This window comes from Triturus cristatus, chromosome 1_1 (genome assembly GCF_964204655.1).
Source record: "Triturus cristatus chromosome 1_1, aTriCri1.1, whole genome shotgun sequence".
In the NCBI taxonomy this organism is placed as follows: Eukaryota; Metazoa; Chordata; class Amphibia; order Caudata; family Salamandridae; genus Triturus; species Triturus cristatus.
In genome coordinates, this window is record NC_140579.1 from 425,546,143 (window position 1) to 425,567,928 (window position 21,786).

Below are 21,786 nucleotides of genomic sequence, written 5' to 3' on the forward strand. Positions count from 1 at the left end.
CACAAATGCGAACTCCAATTCCTCACTTGGAAGGTAGCTTTTTTGGTTGCTATCACATCTCTCAGGAGAGTAACTCCAGGCATGGACCATACAAGAACCATTTTTACAAATCCATCATAACAAAGTGGTTCTTAAGACTAACCCTAAACTTTTACCCAAAGTTGTATCTGCCTTCGATCTCAAACAGTCTGTTGAACTCCCAGTATTTTTCCCTCAACCAGACTCAGTGGCAGAGCGAGCTCTCCACACATTAGATTTTAAAAGAGCAATACTCTACTACATTGAAAGGACAAAATCCTTTAGAAAGACCAAACAACTCTTTGTGGCTTTCTCCCCACCTCATAAAGGCAATCCTATCTCAAAAGCAGGAATTGCAAGGTGGATTGTTAAATGCATCCAAATAAGCTATATCAAAGCCAAACGCACACTAACCATTCCCCCTAGAGCTCATTCCACACGCAAACTAGGGGCTTCCATCTCATTCTTGGGGAACATTCCCCTAGATGACATCTGCAAAGCAGCAACTTGGGCTACACCAGACACCTTCACAAAACACTATTGTGTAGATGTGCAGCCAAAACAGGCTAGTGTGGGCCAGGCTGTATTAAGAACACTTTTTCAAACCACTGCAACAGATACAGGTAGCCACCGCTAAGGCGGTAACTGCTGTATAGTCTATGCAAAAGTATACAATCTGCAGCTCCCATGCCTCGAACGGAAAATGCTACTTACCAGTATGCATCTGTTCTTGGCATGTAGAGCTGCAGATTTGTATATGCCCACCCGCCTCCCCGGATACCTCTATCTGTTCCAGTACTATCTTACTTAGATACATTACACATGGACATCTCTTTCTACTTCTAACTACTCCATCGTAATCCTTCGTGGCAAAAACAATCTAAGGATAGAGTCGATGCCCATGCGCACTATTGTCCTAGTTAGGAGTCTCCTACCTCGTGACTACAAAGATTTCTTCCAAGACAAAGACAAAGTGCAAGCAGCCGAGCCCAACACCAGATGGCGATCTATGCAAAAGGATACGCATCTGCAGCTCTACATGCCAAGAACAGATGCATACTGATAAGTAGCATTTTCCATTTATTATAAGACAGACACTAACACACACAGATATCTCCTAGCTGGAGATCTACACAATGCACACAATACTTTTCAATAGAAACAGGTAGGTAGCATTAATAAACCGTGCTCGCCAGGGGGAGACCAAGCCATATACTAAAATAGTGGTATGCAAATCACACTCGAGTCAAGACTATACCCAGAAGATGTAGAAGTGCAGGGGACCCAAGGAATCACCCGAGGTAAGTAACCAGGAACCCCACGGAGGCTGTGTGCAGAGTGGGAACACGACCACGGGCTCAATACAAGTCAATGGATAAGTCGCGGTTGCAATTTTAGAGAAGAAGGACCCTTCCCATTGGACCCTGAAGAAACCCCGTTGAAAACAGAAGGTTGGAGAGCCACCCCACCTGTGGATACCGTAGGAACCACGATACCTACACCAGGGAAGCCGGGTGTATAAGTATTAAGTGGTATCGTAAACCGCCATCGAACTCAATGGAGGACTTCAGGAAGATGCCGCTGCTGGGGAAGGTAAAAGTGTCCGGTGGAACCCAAAGGTGGATTCAAGATGAGAAGTACTTGCAAGCAGAGGGGACAGTCTATGCCACTCAGGAGTAACCAGGAGTCACGGAAGACAAATGCCCACTGATGTTGCAGGAAAGATGACGGTAACCTTGGAACTGCAGCAGTGAGGACCAGGCAATGCTGTGGAAGACCAGGAGCCGTTCACGAGTCGGGAGCACCAAATAGCCTTGGCAACTGCAAACAACGTGGAAAGCGAAGAAGGTGCAGTGTCGGGACCAGCAAGGTCCAGGTGTCTCACCACAAGCAGGAGAGTCAGGGCAGGCCCCAAGCAATCAGGGGAGCCCTCAGAAATCAAAGGAGACCCTCAAGGGGACCCACAGGCCAAAGGCACTGGAGTCGCAGCTCACCAAAGATGCAGTCCTACGGTGCAAGAGATGCGGTGAGGACGAAGATCTTGGTGACAGGAGATGCTTGAGGTTAGGGCTACTTAGACTCCGAAGATCTTGGAGGAAGGAAACCAACAAGCCTTTGAAACAGCAATTCGATGCGGTGCACAGGGGTTCAATTCCTGCTGCTCCGACGAGGGATACTGGCCTTAAACTTGGTGAGAGGACAGGACAGGCCTCAAGGGATGTGAAGAACCACCACATGTGTTGCTGAGCCTTTCGGAGTCCGTAGGAGCCCAGGAACAGCAGATCGGTCAGCTTAGTTGCGGTGCTTGCAGATGTTGGGAAGTGACTCCTTCACTTCAAGGGAGATTCCTTCAGGTGTCTTGGATGCCCACAGGCCTTGGAAGGCCCACCTACAGGCAAGTCCTTAAGTACCCTAAGGAAAGGGTTGTGACAATTCAGGGTTCCCTTCGAGGGGAGGGATCGGACAGTGGGGAGGATACTACCATGTCCTTTGTCCATTTTCGCGCCAGAGCGGGAGCTAACAGCTCCCTGAGCTGATTTGAACTGGTCTATGGAAGGAGGGCACCAAATGTGCCCCTCAAGCAGAATGAGTGGCTCTGGCAAGTGCTCCCACCTGGCCCCAATACACTAAATCTTGTCTGGGAGGTGGTCACACCTCCCTGTGACAGGATACCTGTTGTTCTGCCTTCCCCTGCTCGAGCTTGGCTCAGCAGCAGGAACGCTGAATCGTGTCTCTGGTCGGCAGCAGCCATGTTGTGCTATGCGGGTCTAGAAGACTAGTACCGGGAGCATGGAGGGCCTCCCAAAGGCGCTTTTCAGTGCATGGAATCATACCCCCAAACCGTTTACGGTGTGGGGGTATGATTCCAACATGCTTAATACCAAACATGACAGGGTTTGTTACAGTCAGTTTAGAGATGGTCATCGCGTAATAACGCATGCCACTATGTACCGTAATGGCTGATGCACTTACAACCTGACAGAATGGACTCCAAAGGTTGTAGGGGTGTCCTGCTAATGCAGGGGCACCCTCACACTTAGAACCGAGCACCCTGCCTTCTAGATTAAAAGGCCTGCTTAGGGGTGACTTACAGGTTTTAAGTGTATTGACCTCAGATATAGGGACATCTATATCTGTTGTAAGTGGTGCTAGCACCAGCTTACACAGGCTACATTTGGCAGGCCTGTAGTTTCAGTTTGAGTGATCCCCCATGGTTGGCATAATGCATGTCAGTGGGGACCTATGTACCATATACTAGGGACTGATAAGGGTACACCAGTGTCCAATCTGGGATATACTTAAGTAATTACCATACCAATTTAGGGGAGAAACAACAGAGACTGGGGTGCTGATTAACAGGATCCCAGTCAGACTAGTCAGAAACAGCATAGCACCAGGCAAAAAGTGGGGCTAACCATAAAAGCAGATCCTACTTTCCTACAGTACCTGAAAAAGAAAGTCTGCAAGTGGGGCCACACATGGGGGGTGTGGTTGTGAGGGATTCTGTAGCAAGGGGTCACAGTCTGTTGCTGTAAACCGGGGCAGTGGGGCTGGTCACTTGAGTTTGAAGCTCACACTGTTCTTAGGTTGACCTGGAGAAGGGAAGAAAAAAGGACAGCAGGGCCACTCTCGGCAAAGGCCTTGTCACTCCTGATGTCTCTCGTTGGTAGGTCAGTCTTTGCGGTGGTGGTGTGTGGACTAGACACTCAATAAGCCTTGGTTGCAGCAATTGCTCCAGTACCCAGAGTATTGGTGCTCTGAGGCTCTGGACAGGTCTAGCATCTCGAAACTCGCCTGGGAAACAGGCCTGACTTGAAATTACGAAGACCCTCTTCTGGGGTGCGGCTCCCTCTGTGGACCCGGTGGTCAGCAGGACGGTGTACTACCGAACAGGTGAGGTCTTTGCCTGCAGCTGCAGGGAAGTGACTCCTGCACTCCAAGGGAGATGCTGGCTGGTGTTTGAAGCGCTGGAAAGTCCTCCAAGGCCTAAGGAGGATGCACAGCTTTTGGAAGAGTTGGGTCCTTGCAATTGTCGGGACGGCAGCAGCCAGGCAGGGTTTGGCGCCAATTTCAGAGCTTGTCCACAGTTCTTGCGATGTCGGCTCTTCTTAGTACTTCTTTGGTTCCCAGTAGATTAATCTCAGTTCCTTGTGTCAGGGGGACTACACCCCCTATATGACTACTTCCTGCGAGGAGTGGGCATATTCCTGACCCAGAGTTCCTAGTTTCTCCAAATCCGAGATGTTGAAACCCTTCTTTCGTTGTTCACTTCAGGTAACCCACCATGTAATTGAACACGTCTTCTTACTATGTAATTATTCCACCTGCTTTGGTGCCAAATGTGCCCCAGGGCAGAGGGTGGAATTTCCAGGTCTGTGGGTCAGTAAATGAAACACACGACTCAATAAGGAGATCCACACCAATTTATAAAAAATAACAGGTATCTTTATATATATTCAGGCACAAGAATCAATGCGATCAGGTAAGTAAGTTTTTCCTTTAGAAATTCTTTTATATTAAAAAAGTTGAATTCTTGGAGCCTTCAATGTTATCCTATGGGAAGAAAAACAAATACAGCATACCAGTTACCTGCAGTGACGTACGGGACCAGTCTCTTGGATTGAAGTTGAGTAAGGGTCAAGTTCCAAGGCAGCACCAGGAGGTCACCTCCATCGGCACTAGGGCAGCTGGGTGTAGTGGTGCAAACAGCATTGGGTTCCCAATGCAATACAATGGGGAGCAGTCCGGTCACGAAGATGCTGCATGGAGAGACTGAGGGGTCAGTCCAGTGAGTGGCTTAGCGTCTTACGATGTTGGGAGACATGGGGACACCTTTGGTCCTCTTATCCTCGGGCCGGGGCAGCCGAGTGGAAAGGGTCTTTGGGGTGTTGGGTGTCTTCGTCCGGCAACACTCGTGGTTGAGGGGGCCTGCACAAAGAGACTGCAGGCAGTGTCTGAAAGTTCACGAGTGACAAATTCACAGTGGAATCTGTATCTTGAGGGCTTGGGGACCACGCTGACACCAGCCCACTTCAACACAGGCTGGGGGGCTCGAGTGCAGTGGTGATTGGCGTCATCGGATTCTGGTTGTTCTGGAGTCCTTATTGTTCTTCTTTGGGAGTCTGCAGGATACAGGGGACAGTTCCACTGTCTCATGGGAGTTCTTGGTTCCTGGGTGAAGTGCTGGCAGGTCTCCCAGGTTTTGGAGACTTAGCAGCTGCTGGACAAGTCCTCTTTTGGTGCAGTTGTCGAAGTCAGCAGGCAGGTTGGCAGGGTTTGCGCCAAGTCAGCTGCTGGGTCTTCTGTACTTGCTTTTGCGACTCTTTATGTCAGTCTTCATCTTTTAGGTCGGCAGGATCTGATTTTTTGATGCACCTGGAACCTTAGGGGTACTAGCCAGGGGGGTGGCACACCTACCTGGCTAGCTAATCTTCTCATCTGTCCAGGTGCCTAAGAGTTCTGGACAAAAGAGGTCTGCTACCTCTCCTGTGAGGGGAGCCAGACTCTCATTTCAAATGCATTCGCTTCTTTGAAGCTCCCCTGCCTTGGAATGCTAATCAGTAGGTCATCCTGTGGGAGGGGGGTGTTGTCACCCTCTTCCTGAACAGACTTTGTTTCTGACCTTCAAAGATCAAGGCTCTCACCCGTGGGGGTCAGAAACTCGTCTCTGGTAGCAGGCTGGCAGAAACCAGTCAGCCAACACACCAGGAACTGTTAGGTTTCCAGGGGGCACTTCTAAGGTGCCCTTTGGGTGCATGTATAAATAAATCCAACACTGGAATCAGCGTGGGTTTATTATTACGAGATAATTAATACCAATCATCCCTATTTTCAGTGAAGTCATCATGTAACTGGGGAACTCGTTTTCACCAGTGTTTAGCTCATGCTTTAAAATGGCTTCCTTGTTCACTTGCACTGGCAGTAATTGAACTAACCAGCCCAGGGTTATATCTGCTCATGCAGGTATGCCCACACATATAATAATAAGTACCCTGCCTTAGGGATATAAAGCCTGCTGGTTGGGGTTACTTGCAAATACTACTTGCAGTGTTAGTGGACATGGCACACAGGGATGTGTGTCATGTCGTGTTTTCACTTTTGTCTGCCCCAAAACACGCAGACTGAAGTGACAATCTTGCAAGTGTTTGGTGAGGGGTCTCTTAGGGTGGCACAATTCATGCTGCAGCCCTTAGAGACCTTTCTTTAGTACCTAATGCCCTAGGTGCCGGAGCACCCTTTACTAAGGACTTACAGAGAGTGCTAAAGATATTGGGGTAGACAATTGTACAGTTTTGGAAAAGAGATCTGGCACTGGGGACCTGGTTAACAGGGATCCAGTGCACTTCCAGTTGAAATCACATCAAATACCAGGCAAAAAGTGGGGGGTGACCATGTTAAAAAGGGGGTCTTTCCTACCAAGTCACACTCATTCTCCACCTTACTGTCCTTAAGAATGCCCTTGTTGTCTCTCTACTTCCCAACATCATTAGCTTCTTTTGTGTAGGAGTATCCCACATCTTCATAGATTTTATAAACTGAGCAGAATTTGAAGGTTATTCTTAGACAACATATTAAATGTACGTAGACACAGGCAAAAGCTGGTAGGGTTTTTACAACATCATAAGATGACTGCTACACAAGAGAGAGCTCTGTACAGTGTTCTATCGGTCTGGATTAAAATGTGTTGTTTCGATGGTGGGGGCGTGACCTGGTGGGAGACAAATTGCTGCTTAGGCAGGAGACCAAGCCTGATGAGCTTTCCTGTGATCAACCCAGCAAACAAAGGTATGCAAGCTTGATTTAATCAGATTTCTCAACGACATGGGTGGTGTAAACCTCACAGACTTTACAAGATTTAAATCAGTCTTCTAATTTAATCAAGGTATGTATTCATTTCTTGATGACGAGGCGAACACCCCTTCCTAGATCACTCCGGAAAATTGTTATTGGAAGACCTATCGCTTTAAGCTGTACTTACTGTCCACATAAACAATCCTCTATTAAAAAATACAATTTAAACTTGCACTAGGGAAGTTCTATTAAAAATAAATTCACATTTTTCAACCATTACCCTTCTCAACTCTAACCCTCCTCCCTTTGGTTAAATAGAAAGAATACAACTGATAAGATCCAATCTGTAAAAGAAAAATGAAGTAGCAAAGGTATTTTTCTCATTAGAGATTTAGCTAATGCAAAAAATATATCCTGACTGTTGCTAATCCTAAATATATATATGGTCTTGACAATGCAGACTTTTACGATTCTCTCAGAATAGAGGTAACTATTTCTAAAATCCAGTCCTCCACTTATCAAGACCCCACATGTATTCATTTTATCAATAAAATCAGAAACAAGGTCCCCTTGTCTCCAAAACCTATAAATTATTGCAGCTATCATCTTCTACTATACTGAATTCTAAGCAAGAATGTCGAGTGTCGGAATGGCGAGTAGAAAACGCGATGCCCTTGAATGCTCACCAAATTGGTTGAACACATTTATGAAAAAGGTTACACCTAATTAAGCCCACACCAAATTTCTCCTATATAGATCATTCTGGACCCCTAAAAAACTCTGAAATTAGGACTTTTATCAGATAAATATTATTGGAGTTGTAAATCAAGCCCTGGCAACCTTGCACATCTGATTTTGAAGGCGCGCTAATTTGGAAATGTTGTTTTAAAATATATTCCTTTATTCACGATATTTTAAACTTCATACCACATAAATACTTCAACAACACAGTTCTAGGGCCTTCTCTATGCATGGACTCAAGTGGTTTAGGGAGGAGTGAACTCTTGTTACTTGACCTTTTGTTACTCCTTGCACATAAAACTATTCTAGCCAATTGGAATCTGGAGAAATCCTTTGCTAATGCATGGTGGGAGTGGTTTAGATACATAAGAGGAGCTGAACATATCATGGCTCAACAGTCCCCCAAGGCACATACAGAACAAACTAGATGAGTACTTCAACAAAATAAAACCGTTAAGAACATTTCTCATTACACCTTAGTCTAGCGACACCCATTTCTTTCTTTCTTTCTTTCCTTCCTTCTTTCTTTCTTTCTTGTCATTATCTTCAGCTAGAAGTATAACTCACCTATATTAATTGCTCAACAACGTAGCTTCGTGTGGTTTGCTGTCTTACTCTTCAAACCACTGTCTGCTATTGTTGTTACTTTCTTGTTATTTTTTATTTTTTCCTTTCCTTCCCTCTATTGAGTTTATACTAAGGGCCTAAACCCTAGTCGCCTGCCATATTATCAATACTCTGTACCTTTAGTGCATTTGCACCATGAAGGGACAATGTGATATGCCCATTGTAACAACTGTTTTTTTTTTCTGTAGTATGACTCCCATTTGTTATATGAGAATGTACTAATATGACTGACTGCTCACCTTGTTATGTTGGTTCTTGAATGAAATTAATAAAATATTCTGAAATTAAATGTGTTGTTTCTGATCTCAACCACACTAGCAATTTTTCTTTTCCTCCAGTACTCCTACCATAACTTTGACAGCAGTAGCCATGATGACGACGACATCCGGCGCTGTGTGATTCTGGAACGGGTGAAACTGCAGTGGGTGGCCATGCACTGTGATGCCCAGGTGGACTGGATCTGCAAGATACCTAAAGGTATGTTCGAGGCATATGAGCTGCAGATTACACACTTTTGCATAGATCGCCATCTGGTGTTGGGCCCGGATGTTTGCAGTTTGTTTTTCCTCTTGGAAAGTCTTTGGAAGTCACAAGATCGGTGACTCCTCCCTTGGTTCGTATTGCGCATGGGCTTCGGCTCCATCCTCAGATTGTTTTTTTCCGCCATCGGGCTCGGATGTAATACTTCGCACTCCGGTTCTGAACATTCCAGTTCGACGATCGAAGCGGAATCCTCGCTCTTGGCGGTATTGTTCAGATCCTGATCTCCTCAATCACCTTCTTCTTCGACACACCTTCGATTCCAATCATCGGCGGCGGCCTTCGGGCCTATCCAGGCTCCGGTCCCGGCTGATGGAAAGAACTCCATTCAAGAAGTGCCCTCTATGTGGGTCCAAATTCCCCCACACCGATCTTCATTAGGTGTGCAACCTCTGCCTCTCCCCTGAACACGAGGCTCGAGACTGTCCCGCCTGCAAGTCTTTTAGATCCAAAAAGACTATTCGAGATCGAAGGGCCAGACGAAAAATGGCTCACTCCTCGACTTGAGGACGACATCGAAGCTCCGGGACAGCAGCACACCGAAGAGGACCTAATCAGTGCTTCCGAAGCCGATGACTCGGATGTGGAGGACATCACCCCGGCGCAGAGGGTTGTGAGTAAAATACCCCCTCCCACACCCGCGCCAACACCCAAAAAGGCTTCGGTCACGCCTTCGCATCCGGGCCTAGGCAAGACCAAAGACACTGCTTCGAACACCCCACCTTCGGGCCCGGTAAAGAAGCCTAATAAGCCTTCCGGCGGCTCGGGCTCGAGCCAGCCTGCCAGCGGTGCAGATAAACACACTTCGGCACCGAAGAAGAGCTCGGCCTCTACCTCGACACCGAGCTCCGCACCAAAGCCCTCGGTGTCGAAACCCAGCCTCTCGGTGCCGACCAAACATCATAAGGCCCTCGGCACCGACACTCCCGCGCCGAAGCCTGCCTCGGCGCCGACCAAAAAATCGGAGGTTCCAAAAAAGCACGGCACAGACAAGCCTAAAAAGCCATCGGCCCCGAAAACTTCGGCGCCGACCGAACAGCCAGTGTCGCAAGAACTATTTACACCGGATCCTTTGCAAAAGACACTTACCAAGAATCCAAAAACTGGACATTTGGCACTGTCTTCTAAAAAGAGACATTTGGACAAACCAGCTCCACCTCCACCTCCAAAGAGGAAAGACTTTGCTACCTCCCCTTTCAGAGTGCCTTCCCCACCTCCTCCACCCTCTCCACCTCTGCCCCCTCCGCCTTCTCCACCCCTGCCTCATCGCTCTCCGACCCTGTCTCCAGACCATGATGATCAGGGGGACCCATACTACGACCCAGCACATGTGCCACTAGACCCCACCCCTACAGGATCCCCAGACCCATGGGATGATTATAATAATCCAGACATTCCAGATGTCCCACAAGATGACCTTTATCCACCCAGGCCATCTCCACCAGAAGACTCATTAGGTTTTCACCACCTCCTTCAGAGGGCGGCACATTACCACGGGGTAGAGCTACACACTGACCCAGTAGAGGAAGATTTTCTCCTAGATACCTTTGACACTGCACATAGGTCTACTTCTATACTACCTATGCTCAAAGGGGTAATAAAACATGCGCCAGAGGTTTTTAAAGACCCAGTCAGGGCTAGGGTCCTCAACCCACGCATAGAGAAGAAGTATAAAGCTGCCCCCACAGATCCTGCCTACATCAAGGGGCCAGCGCCACTGGATTCCCTAGTGGTATCCACTGCAAGGAAGAGATCAAATTCCCAGGCGTCAGGCGAAGCACCACCGCCTGACAGAGTCAAAGCTCCTGGACGCATCAGGAAAACGCACTGCGTCACAGGCAGCCAATATATGGCGTATCAACAACACTCAAGCGCTATTGGCCAGATACGACAGAGCGCATTATGATGAACTAGAAACCATCATGCACCATCTCCCAGAAAAATACAAAAATAGGGCCAATGAATTAATTCAAGAGGGTAAGACCATAACTAACACCTCTATACGCTGTGCCTTAGACGCAGCAGACACAGCCTCCAGGGCCATTAACACTAGTGTCCTCCTCCGTCGCCACGCTTGGCTGAGAGTTTCAGGCTTTAAACCTGAGGTACAAGCCTCCATATTAAACCCTCCATTTAATCAAGAACATTTATTCGGTCCAAAGGTAGATAAGGCCCTCGAGAAGATGAAGAAAGACACAGATACGGCGAAATCTATGGGAGCCCTACAGTCACACCCTCCTAGGCGCTCCTTTCGCCGCTCTTCCTTTCGGGGCACGGGCAGAGGCTACTCCTCAGATAGCGCGTCCACGTCCTACAAATCCCCTCCTCAATCCACCTTCACAAGGGGTTATCAAAGAAGCGGCTATAGAGGCAATAGCAATAAAGGCAGAAGCAAAACAAATACCGCCCGCTCTGCCACACCGCCTACCCAATGACTTTCCCCTGCTCCCTCCAGACCATCCCACTCTGGTCGGGGGCAGACTACAAAATTTCCTTCACGTCTGGGAGTCCATCACATCAGACAGATGGGTGACCCAAATTATTTGTTCAGGGTACTACCTAGAACTCACATCTACCCCCCCAACATTCCACCCAGGCAACGCCCAATGTCACAAGAACATTCCATGTTACTAAAACAGGAGGTAATCTCCCTCCTACAAAAACAGGCAATAGAACAGGTCCCCCCCGATCAGCAAAATATAGGGGTCTACTCCCTATATTTTCTGATACCAAAAAGAGACGAGACTCTACGACCTATCTTAGATCTCCGAACTCTAAACACATACATACATTCGGACCATTTTCACATGGTAACACTTCAGCAGGTACTTCCGCTCCTCTCCCAGAACGACTTTCTCACCACACTGGACTTGAAAGACGCATACTTTCACATTATAGTACACCATGCCCACAGAAAGTACCTCCGATTTGTAGTGGACGGGCAACACTACCAGTTCAAGGTGCTCCCATTCGGGGTCACAACAGCACCAAGGGTATTCACCAAGTGCCTAGCGGTAGTGGCGGCACATCTCAGAAGACAGCACATTCACGTCTTCCCATATTTGGACGACTGGCTGATAAAAGCTGCGTCCTACAACCAATGTGTACACCACACCGCCACTACAATCCAACTACTTCACCAACTAGGCTTCACGGTGAACCACCAAAAGTCCCAGCTAACACCATCCCACATAAAGCATTACCTCGGTGCCACCATAGACACCTCAAAAGCCATAGCCTACCCCAATCCGGCCAGGATTGCAAGCATTCAGGCTTTGCGTCAAAAATTCATACTTCAACACTCCCTCCCAGCAAGAGTGTTTATGCAACTGATAGGGATAATGGCCTCTTGTATTTTCATAGTGCCTCATGCAAGACTTCAGATGCGTCCACTCCAACAGTGCTTAGCGCGCCAATGGAACCAGGCCCAGGGGCAACTAACAGATCTGGTGTTGGTAGACGGTCGCACCCATCGCTCTTTGCAGTGGTGGAACACCACCAATCTTTCCAGAGGTCGATCGTTCCTGGACCCGGTTCCACAAATAATCCTGACAACAGACGCATCGCTCTCCGGCTGGGAAGCTCATCTACTACACCTCACAGTGCAGGGCACATGGACGCCGCAACAAAAGTTACTCCACATCAACCGTCTGGAGTTACTGGCAATCTTTCTAGTCCTAAAATCCTTTCACACACAGATTTTAGGCAAGGCAGTCCTTATTCGCACAGACAACATGACCGCCATGTACTACATTCAAAAACAAGGCGGCACACACTCTCCACAGCTCTCTCAACTAGCACAGAGCATATGGAGATGGGCAATTCCACTCAAAATCTTTCTCCTAGCCCAGCATGTCCCAGGACTCCAAAACACCATTGCAGATCTGCTCAGCAGACAGACGCAGCAGATCCACGAGTGGGAACTTCACCCGCAGGTTCTTCACCCGTTCTTTCAGATGTGGGGGCATCCACAGATAGACATATTCGCCACCCACGAAAACAAAAAATGCCCAAACTTCGCCGCCAGATACCCACACCCATTGTCCAAAGGCAATGCGATATGGATGAACTGGTCAGGCAAATTTGCGTAGCCTTTCCACCTCTCCCACTAATTCCATTAGTGGTGCGAAAGCTACAACAGCACTCCCTCACACTGATTCTAGTAGCTCCAACATGGGCCGGACAACCGTGGTACACTACGCTGCAGGAACTCTCGGTAGTGCCACACCAAAAGTTGCACCTCTCATCATGCCTCCTAACCCAGAACCATAGAGAGATCAGACACCTGGACCAAGCTCAGCTCAACCTTGCGATCTGGCTCCTGAGATCCTAGAATTAGGATACCTTAACCTTCCCCCCGACTGTATGAACGTTATCAGAGAAGCTAGACACCCTACCACTAGAGCCTGCTATGCTGCCAAGTGGAAAAGATTTGTTGTTTATTGCCATAACACAATCAACCCTCTAGACACATCCATACAGCATATCATATGCTACTTACTCCATCTACAAAGATGTAACTTTGTAGATACACCTCGCATCAATTGCAGCTTACCTACAAAACAGACAGCACCTATCACTTTTCAGAGTGCCTGCCATTAAAGCCTTCATGGAAGGCCTAAAACGAATAATTCCCCCCAGAGTGCCACCCTCACCTGTGTGGAACATAAATATAGTTCTCACAAGGCTAATGGGACCGTCTTTCGAACCTTTGCATAAATGCGAACTGCAATTCCTCACATGGAAAACAGCTTTCCTTGTAGCCATCACCTCCCTTAGAAGGGTCAGTGAGATACAAGCACTTACTATACAAGAACCTTTTCTCCAAATGCACCCGAACAAGGTTGTCCTCCGTACCAACCCAAAATTCCTACCCAAACTCATCTCACCCTTTCATCTAAACCAATCGGTAGAATTACCGGTTTTCTTTTCGCAACCTCAAACTGTTGCAGAAAGGGCTCTACACACACTGGATGTTAAAAGGGCCTTGCTTTACTATATTTTTTTTAGTAGTAGTAATACTTTATTCGATAAAAAAATCATCATAAAAGTGTACAATTTTTACAATACAGTAAAAAATAAAAACGGGAACCCACCAATCCTTAAATACAAGCAACAACACATGCTTCACTTTTACTAATTTAGTAAAAAATACATAAAAACACTATCAGATATCATGGGAACTTCCTATCAGGGTGCCTTCTAGCGATTAGGTGGGATGAGGGAGGGCCTTGGTACGCCTCATGCGTATCAACCATGCACTGCCCAAGTATTTAGCTACTCCGCACACCATGGCAGTGGAGGTCGTGTCGGTGCAAAGAACCCACAGGGCCATTTTGTGACATCTAAGGCCCAGCCCCTTACATAGTGGCTTTAACCATGTCCTCCTGGCTACCCTGTATGCTGGACAGGCAAAGAAGAAATGCGCCACGGACTCATTAGGGGCTGCACAGCCCGGGCAAGCTTTCAATGAGCCACCCTGGTTATTCCACCCAGAGGTGAAATCATTCACCAGAAGAATCCCGAACCTAACCTTTAGGTAGAGTGATCTATCCAGGGGTTTCTCTATAAAGTCCAAAAACGGTTCAAGTTTCCTTGTCCATTTGAACACCAAGAACCGCTCAGTTAGAGGGCCCTCTACACCTCTACATGAGGTCTCCTTCTGGACCCAGTCCCAATACAGCTTCTTAATCACTAGCTTGGGAGGCGGTGTTTGGCTCTTCCATGATTCGCTCAAACCCAATAGCACAACCAACTGCCTCAGATTGCTCAACCACGTAATATTATTACCTGTGTTAAGCAAAATAAGTTCGTCTATAGCAGCTGCATAATTTTGAAGCTCCCGGGTCCTTCGCAAACGAACCCAAAAGAGTAATGGGCGCAGGCGCACTAGGTCATTAAAAGGGCGCCTGCCCAAATCTAACCGTAATGGGATTAACGGAGTAGAAGCAGGAAGGGCTACCAGATCTCTCAAGAACTTGTTTTCAGACGTGACTAGCTCCGATGTATTCTCGAACCCCCATAGTTCGGAGCCGTATAGGGCGGACGGTAATACTTGGCCCTCATAGATTGCGAGAGTCGGTGCCACAGGTTTACTCATGGACTCCCGGTGTTCTCTCAGGACCGCCCCTGAGACTCTTTTATAGTTTAGTAACATTTTGGCCAAGTGGTCTTTCCAACTCATCCGACTATTAACCCTTACACCCAAATAATCAAAGGAATCTACCAACTCCAAAGGCTCACCATTGAGCAAGAGATTAGTCCTGAATCTATTAGAGGGTGATAAGGCCATAAGCTTTGTTTTAGAGGTATTGATAGTAAGACCTCTGTCGGTACAGAACGCACTAAAAAGGTTCAGGAGCTTTTGGAGGCCTGTGGGGGTTTTAGAGATCAAAATGGTTTCATCCGCGAAGAATAGGGTAGGTGTTTTTTCCCCTGCCAGGGATGGCGCATCTGCCGAATCCTCTCTCAGATGGTCCACCACTCCATTCACAAAGAGAGAGAACAGGGTCGGTGCCATAACACATCCCTGGCGTACTCCCCTCCTCACGGGTACCCTCTCTGTCAGTTGTCCTTGGGTGCCCCATCTAATCCTCGCATAATTCCCCTCGTGGAGTTTCACAATAAAACCCAAAAGTGGTCCTGGGATGCCCATCTTCTCTAAAAATTTCCCACAGCCTTGCACGGGGGACCAGGTCGAACGCCATCCTGAAGTCTATGAATGCCAGGTATAAACTACCTTTATTGATGGTTACTGACTTCCAATAGATCGCAAAGAAGCGGAAGACCTGGTCCATCGTGCCCACCTTTTGTCGAAACCCAGCTTGGAAGTGAGACAGAACGTGCTCCTCTTCCATCCAGACACCCACCCTCATGATAATGACCCTGCCAACCAACTTCTGGATCACGTCAATCAGACTGATCGGTCTGTAGTTGGCAGGGTCGTGTTTGGCACCCATCTTGAACACAGTTATCACCTCTGCTCCCTTCCACGAGTCTGGCACGGGATATCCCTTAGAAATCAGATTTATTATTTGGGCAATAAGTTTAGCCCAAGCTACTGGTTCTTCCAGAAGGAGATCCCCTGGTATCCCATCAGGGCCAGCAGCCTTCTTCGGGGTCAAGTGACTAATGGCCAATACCACCTCGGAAGCCAAAAAAGGTTCTTCAAACATCAATAAAGAAGGGTCCCTACTAACTGGATCAGGGGGAGAAGAGCGGGTCGCTTCTATCCCACCATACAGTGCAGAAAAATGGCAATACCATTGTTGGCTTGTTATATGATTAACTATTGGTGGCGTGTTACGCTGCCTAGCCTTATTAATCAATTCCCAGAACAACGATGAATTCGTCCTTTTAGAAGCACATTTAAGATCCTGCCAGTATTGTTCCTCCCACTCTCGTTTGGCCAGCACCAGTGCCTTTGCATAATCCTTCCTTGCTGCTCTCACTAGGGATTGACTCTTTTTACGCAGGGCAATTGTTATCTCTTTCCTTTTTACCTTGCACTGGTCCGAGTACCAAGGGTTGCTGGTTTTGGGCGTTTTTTTTCTCAAACTTCCGTTTATACCCTGGATTAAAAAATATGTTCGAGGCATATGAGCTGCAGATTGTACACTTAGCATAGATCGCCATCTGGTGTTGGGCCCGGATGTTTGCAGTTTGTTTTTGTTCTTTGGACAGTCTTTGGAAGTCACGAGTTCGGTGACTCCTCCTTCGGTCCGTACTGCGCATGGGCTTCGGCTCCATCCTCAGATTGTTTTTTTCCGCCATCGGGCTCGGATGTGATACTTCGTGCTCCGGCTTCGAACTTCTATGGTTCCAGCCTCGACGGAAAATCCTCGTTCTTCGAGTTTCTTCATCTATCTTCATCTCTCGAAGAGGCACTTTTCTCCATTCCACACATCGGCACCGGCCTTCGGGCCCTCCTCGACTCCGGTCCCGGCCGATGGAAAGGACTCCGTTCAAAAAGTGCCCAAAATGTGGGTCTAAATTTCCCCACACCGACTTCCATCAGGTGTGTAACCTTTGCCTCTCTCCAGAACACGAGGCTAGAGACTGCCCCGCCTGCAAGTCTTTTCGATCAAAAAAGACCATCCGGGATCGAAGAGCTCGACGCACCACGGCGCACTCATCGACCGCGGCTCCACCGGACATCTTCGGAGACGACACCGGAGCTTCGGGGCAACAACACACCGAGCAGGAGGAAGACGTCGTCAGCGCTTCCGAGGCCGACGACTCCGACCTGGAGGACATCACACCGGCGCAGAGGGTCGTGAGTACTCTACCCCCTCCCACCCCCGCGCCCAAAACCAAAGAGACTCAGGTTACACCCTCACCTGCAGGCCTGGGTAAAACCAAACACGCAGCTTCTATCACCCCACCTTCGGGCCCAGTGTCGAAGCATCACAAGTCTCACGGCAGCTCGGGCTCGAGCCAGCCGACGCCTGGTGCCGATAAACACCGTTCGGCACCGAAGAAAGTGACGCCCAGCTCGACTCCGAAGCCACCGGTGCCGAAGCCTGGACTTTCGGTGCCGACGAAACACAAGCACAAATCCCTCGGCACCGACGCTCCGGTGCCGAAGCCTACCTCGACGCCGAAAAAACCGGAGGTTCCAAAAAGGCATGGCGCAGAGAAACCACCCAAGTCCTCGGCTCCGAAAACATCGGCGCCAGCGGACGATTCGGCGCCACCGGACCTTTTTACACCAGATCCTTATCAAAAGACCTTATCAAAGGATCCAATCTCTGGGCTATTAACTTTGACTATCAAGAAAAGACGTCTTGACACACCAGCTCCTCCTCCACCGCCCAAGCGGAAGGACTCTGCCACATCTCCTTTCAGAGTACCCTCCCCACCACCTCCTACACCTCCTCCTCCTCCTCCTCCACCTCTTCCACCTCCTCTCCCTCCCAGGTCTCTGCCACCCTTGCCTCATCATTCCCCGACCCCGTCCCCAGATCCGGATTACGGGAATCCAGATTATGACCCGGCGGACGCCCCAATGGACCCCACACCACCGGGGACCCCAGACCCATGGGAAGATTACCAAAACCCTGACATACCGGATGTGCCTCAAGATGACCTCTACCCATCCAGGCCATCTCCCCCAGAGGACTCACTAGGGTTTCACCACTTAGTGCAGAGAGCAGCACACTACCATGGGGTGGAACTGCATAGTGAACCAGTGGAAGACGACTTCTTACTGGATACATTTGATATTCAGGATAAGTCCACAGCCATCTTGCCCATGCTTAAGGGTGTCACCGAGCATGCTGCAAAGGTGTTCAAAGACCCTGTCAGGGCCAGCGTCATAAAACCCTGGAATAGAAAAAAAGTACAAGGCGGCACCCACAGACCCTACATACATTAAGGGCCCTGCTCCCTTAGATTCCCTAGTTGTGTCCACAGCTAGAAAGCGGTCTAACTCCCAGTCCTCAGGTGAGGCCCCACCGCCAGATAAGGAATCGAAACTCCTAGATGCGTCTGGTAAACGCACTGCCTCGCAAGCCGCGAACATCTGGCGCATTGCGAATACACAAGCGCTGTTTGCGCGTTATGACAGAGCACACTACGATGAGCTTGAGGCTCTTATGCAGCACCTCCCGGAAAAACACAAACGTAAAGCTCATGACCTGATACAGGAGGGAAAGCTCATTACTAACACCTCCATTAAATGTGCCCTCGATGCAGCGGACACTGCTTCTAGAGCCATAAATACTAGTGTCCTGCTTCGTCATCATGCCTGGCTCAGGATCTCAGGGTTCAAGCCAGAAGTCCAGGCATCCATACTAAATCACCCCTTTGACCAACAAAATCTCTTTGGGCCAAAGGTAGACGAAGCATTAGAAAAAATGAAAAAGGACACGGACACAGCAAAGTCTATGGGGGCATTACAATCACAGACCCCTAAACGCTCCTTTCGGCGTTCATCCTTTCGTAGCACAGGCAGAGGCTACTCCACCAATAGCGCCTCTACCTCCTACAAGTCCCCTCCTCAAAATACCTTCTCGAAGGGCTACCAAAGGGGTGGATACAGGGGCAACAACAATAAGGGCAGGGGCAAAACTAACACCACCCGTTCTGCCACCCCGCCTGCACAATGACTTCCCTCCGCTCCCCCCAGACCATCCCACTCCGGTCGGGGGCAGACTACAACACTTTATCCACGCCTGGGAATCCATAACATCGGACAAATGGGTGACCCAAATTATTCGGTCAGGGTACTGTCTCGAGCTAACATCTACCCCACCCAATATCCCACCAAGGCACCATCCAATGTCTCAAGAACATTCCACACTGCTCAAACAGGAGGTGCTCTCCCTCCTCCAAAAACACGCTATAGAGCAGGTCCCCGTCAATCAGCAAAATCTAGGGGTCTACTCTCTGTATTTCCTAATACCAAAGAAAGACGGGACCCTGAGGCCCATTCTGGACCTCCGGCCTCTAAATGCATACATACATTCAGACCATTTCCACATGGTCACCCTACAACAAGTCCTCCCGCTCCTCTGTCAGGGAGACTTTCTCACTACCTTGGATCTGAAAGACGCATACTTTCACATTCCAATACACCCTTCTCACAGGAAGTACCTCAGGTTTGTGGTGGACGGTCAACATTACCAGTTCACAGTTCTCCCCTTCGGGGTCACCACCGCACCACGGGTGTTTACCAAATGCCTAGCAGTAGTAGCAGCACACCTCAGACGTCAACATATTCACGTCTTCCCTTACTTAGACGACTGGCTGATAAAAGCCGCGTCCTACAACCAATGTGTGCAACATACAAACAGCACCATCCAACTGCTCCACCAGCTAGGCTTCACGGTGAACTACCAAAAGTCCCACCTCGTACCATCTCACACAAAGCAATATCTCGGGGCCACTATAGACACCTCCAAAGGTATTGCCTATCCAAACTCAGCCAGAATCGCAAGCATACAAGCCTTGCGCCAAACGTTCCTTCCTCAGCACTCTCTCCCAGCGAGAGTGTTTATGAAGCTCATAGGGATGATGGCATCTTGCATCTTCATAGTGCCCCATGCAAGACTCCACATGCGTCCACTCCAAGAGTGCCTAGCACAACAGTGGAACCAGGCCCAAGGACAGCTGACGGATCTGGTGTTGGTGGACGGCCGCACCCATCACTCTCTGCAGTGGTGGAACACCACAAACCTTTCCAAAGGGCGGCCGTTCCTGGACCCGGTTCCTCAGGTGATTCTAACAGCGGACGCATCGCTCTCCGGCTGGGGAGCGCACCTCCTACACCTCACAATGCAAGGTCTATGGACGCCACAGCAAAAGTCGCTCCACATCAACCATCTGGAGCTCTTGGCGATCTTTCTAGCCCTAAAATCCTTTCAAAAACAGATTTCAGCCAAAGCAGTCCTCATTCGCACAGACAATATGACTGCAATGTATTATATTCAAAAACAGGGGGGACACACTCTCCCCAGCTCTCCTGCTTAGCCCAGAGCATATGGAGATGGGCAATTCCTCAAAACATCTTTCTCCTGGCACAGCACGTCCCAGGCGTACAAAACACCATGGCAGATCTGCTCAGCAGACAAACGCAACAACTACACGAATGGGAACTGCATCCACAAGTTCTTCGCCCATTCTTCCACAAGTGGGGGCATCCTCAGATAGACCTCTTCGCCACCCACGAAAACAAAAAATGCCCAAGCTTCGCCGCCAGATACCCACACCCGTTGTCCAAAGGCAATGCGATATGGATGAACTGGTCAGGCAGATTTGCATACGCCTTTCCACCTCTCCCACTAATTCCATTGGTGGTCAGGAAACTGCAACAGCACTCCCTCACGCTCATTCTGGTAGCCCCAACATGGGCCAGGCAGCCGTGGTACACCACACTATTACAACTATCAGTGGTACCACATCAAAAACTGCACCTGTCCCCATGCCTCCTAACTCAGAACCATGGAGAAATCAGACACCTGGACCCAGCGCAGCTCAACCTTGCGATCTGGCTCCTGAAATCTTAGAATTTGGGTACCTTAACCTTCCCCCCTGACTGCATGAATATTATCAAGGAAGCCAGACGTCCTGCCACTCGAGCATGCTATGCCGCAAAGTGGAAGAGATTTGTTGTTTACTGCCGTAACAATACAATCAACCCTTTAGATGCATCCATACAACACATTATATGCTATCTGCTCCATCTTCAAAGGTGTAACCTGGCATACTCTTCCATACGCTTACACCTAGCAGCGATTGCTGCTTACCTGCAAAACAGACAGCATTTGTCGCTGTTCAGGGTGCCTGCTATTAAAGCCTTTATGGAAGGCCTTAAACGCATAATTCCACCCAGGGCACCGCCTTCTCCTGTATGGAATCTAAATGTAGTTCTTACAAGGCTAATGGGTCCACCCTTCGAACCACTGCATAAATGCGAGCTACAGTTCCTCACCTGGAAAACAGCTTTTCTAGTGGCTATCACTTCCTTTAGAAGGGTTAGTGAAATACAAGCGTTCACTATACAGGAACCCTTCTTACAAATACATCACAGCAAAGTGATACTTCGTACAAATCCAAAGTTTCTGCCCAAGGTCATTTCCCCCTTCCATCTCAATCAATCGGTGGAATTACCTGTTTTTTTTCTCGCAACCTCAATCTGTTGCGGAAAGGGCTCTACATACACTTGATGTTAAGAGGGCTTTACTGTACTACATACAGAGAACACAACCTTTCAGGAAAACTAAACAATTGTTTGTTTCCTTCTCTCCACCGCATAAAGGCAACCCCATCTCTAAATCAGGGATAGCTAGGTGGATTGTAAAGTGCATACAAATTTGCTATCAAAAGGCAAAAAGAACATTATCTGTTCCACCTAAAGCCCACTCTACTAGAAAGTTAGGGGCTTCTATGGCTTTTCTAGGGAACATACCCTTAGATGACATCTGCAAAGCAGCCACATGGTCAACACCGCACACCTTCACAAAACATTACTGTGTAGACGTGCATTCCAAGCAACAAGCTAGTGTGGGCCAGGCTGTACTAAAGACACTATTTCAAACCGCTGCAACGGATACCGGTGGTCGCCGC

The 21,786-nt window shown here is 48.5% G+C and overlaps 1 protein-coding gene across 1 annotated transcript in view; it reads left to right on the forward strand.

The window, feature by feature from the left end:
* The window catches only part of LOC146870357 (C-type mannose receptor 2-like), a 937,589-nt gene that overhangs the window by 640,272 nt on the left and 275,531 nt on the right, over positions 1-21,786 (forward strand). The window contains 1 exon segment of the mRNA XM_085640508.1: positions 8,517-8,655. Within this exon segment, the coding sequence (XP_085496634.1) occupies positions 8,517-8,655 (139 nt within the window).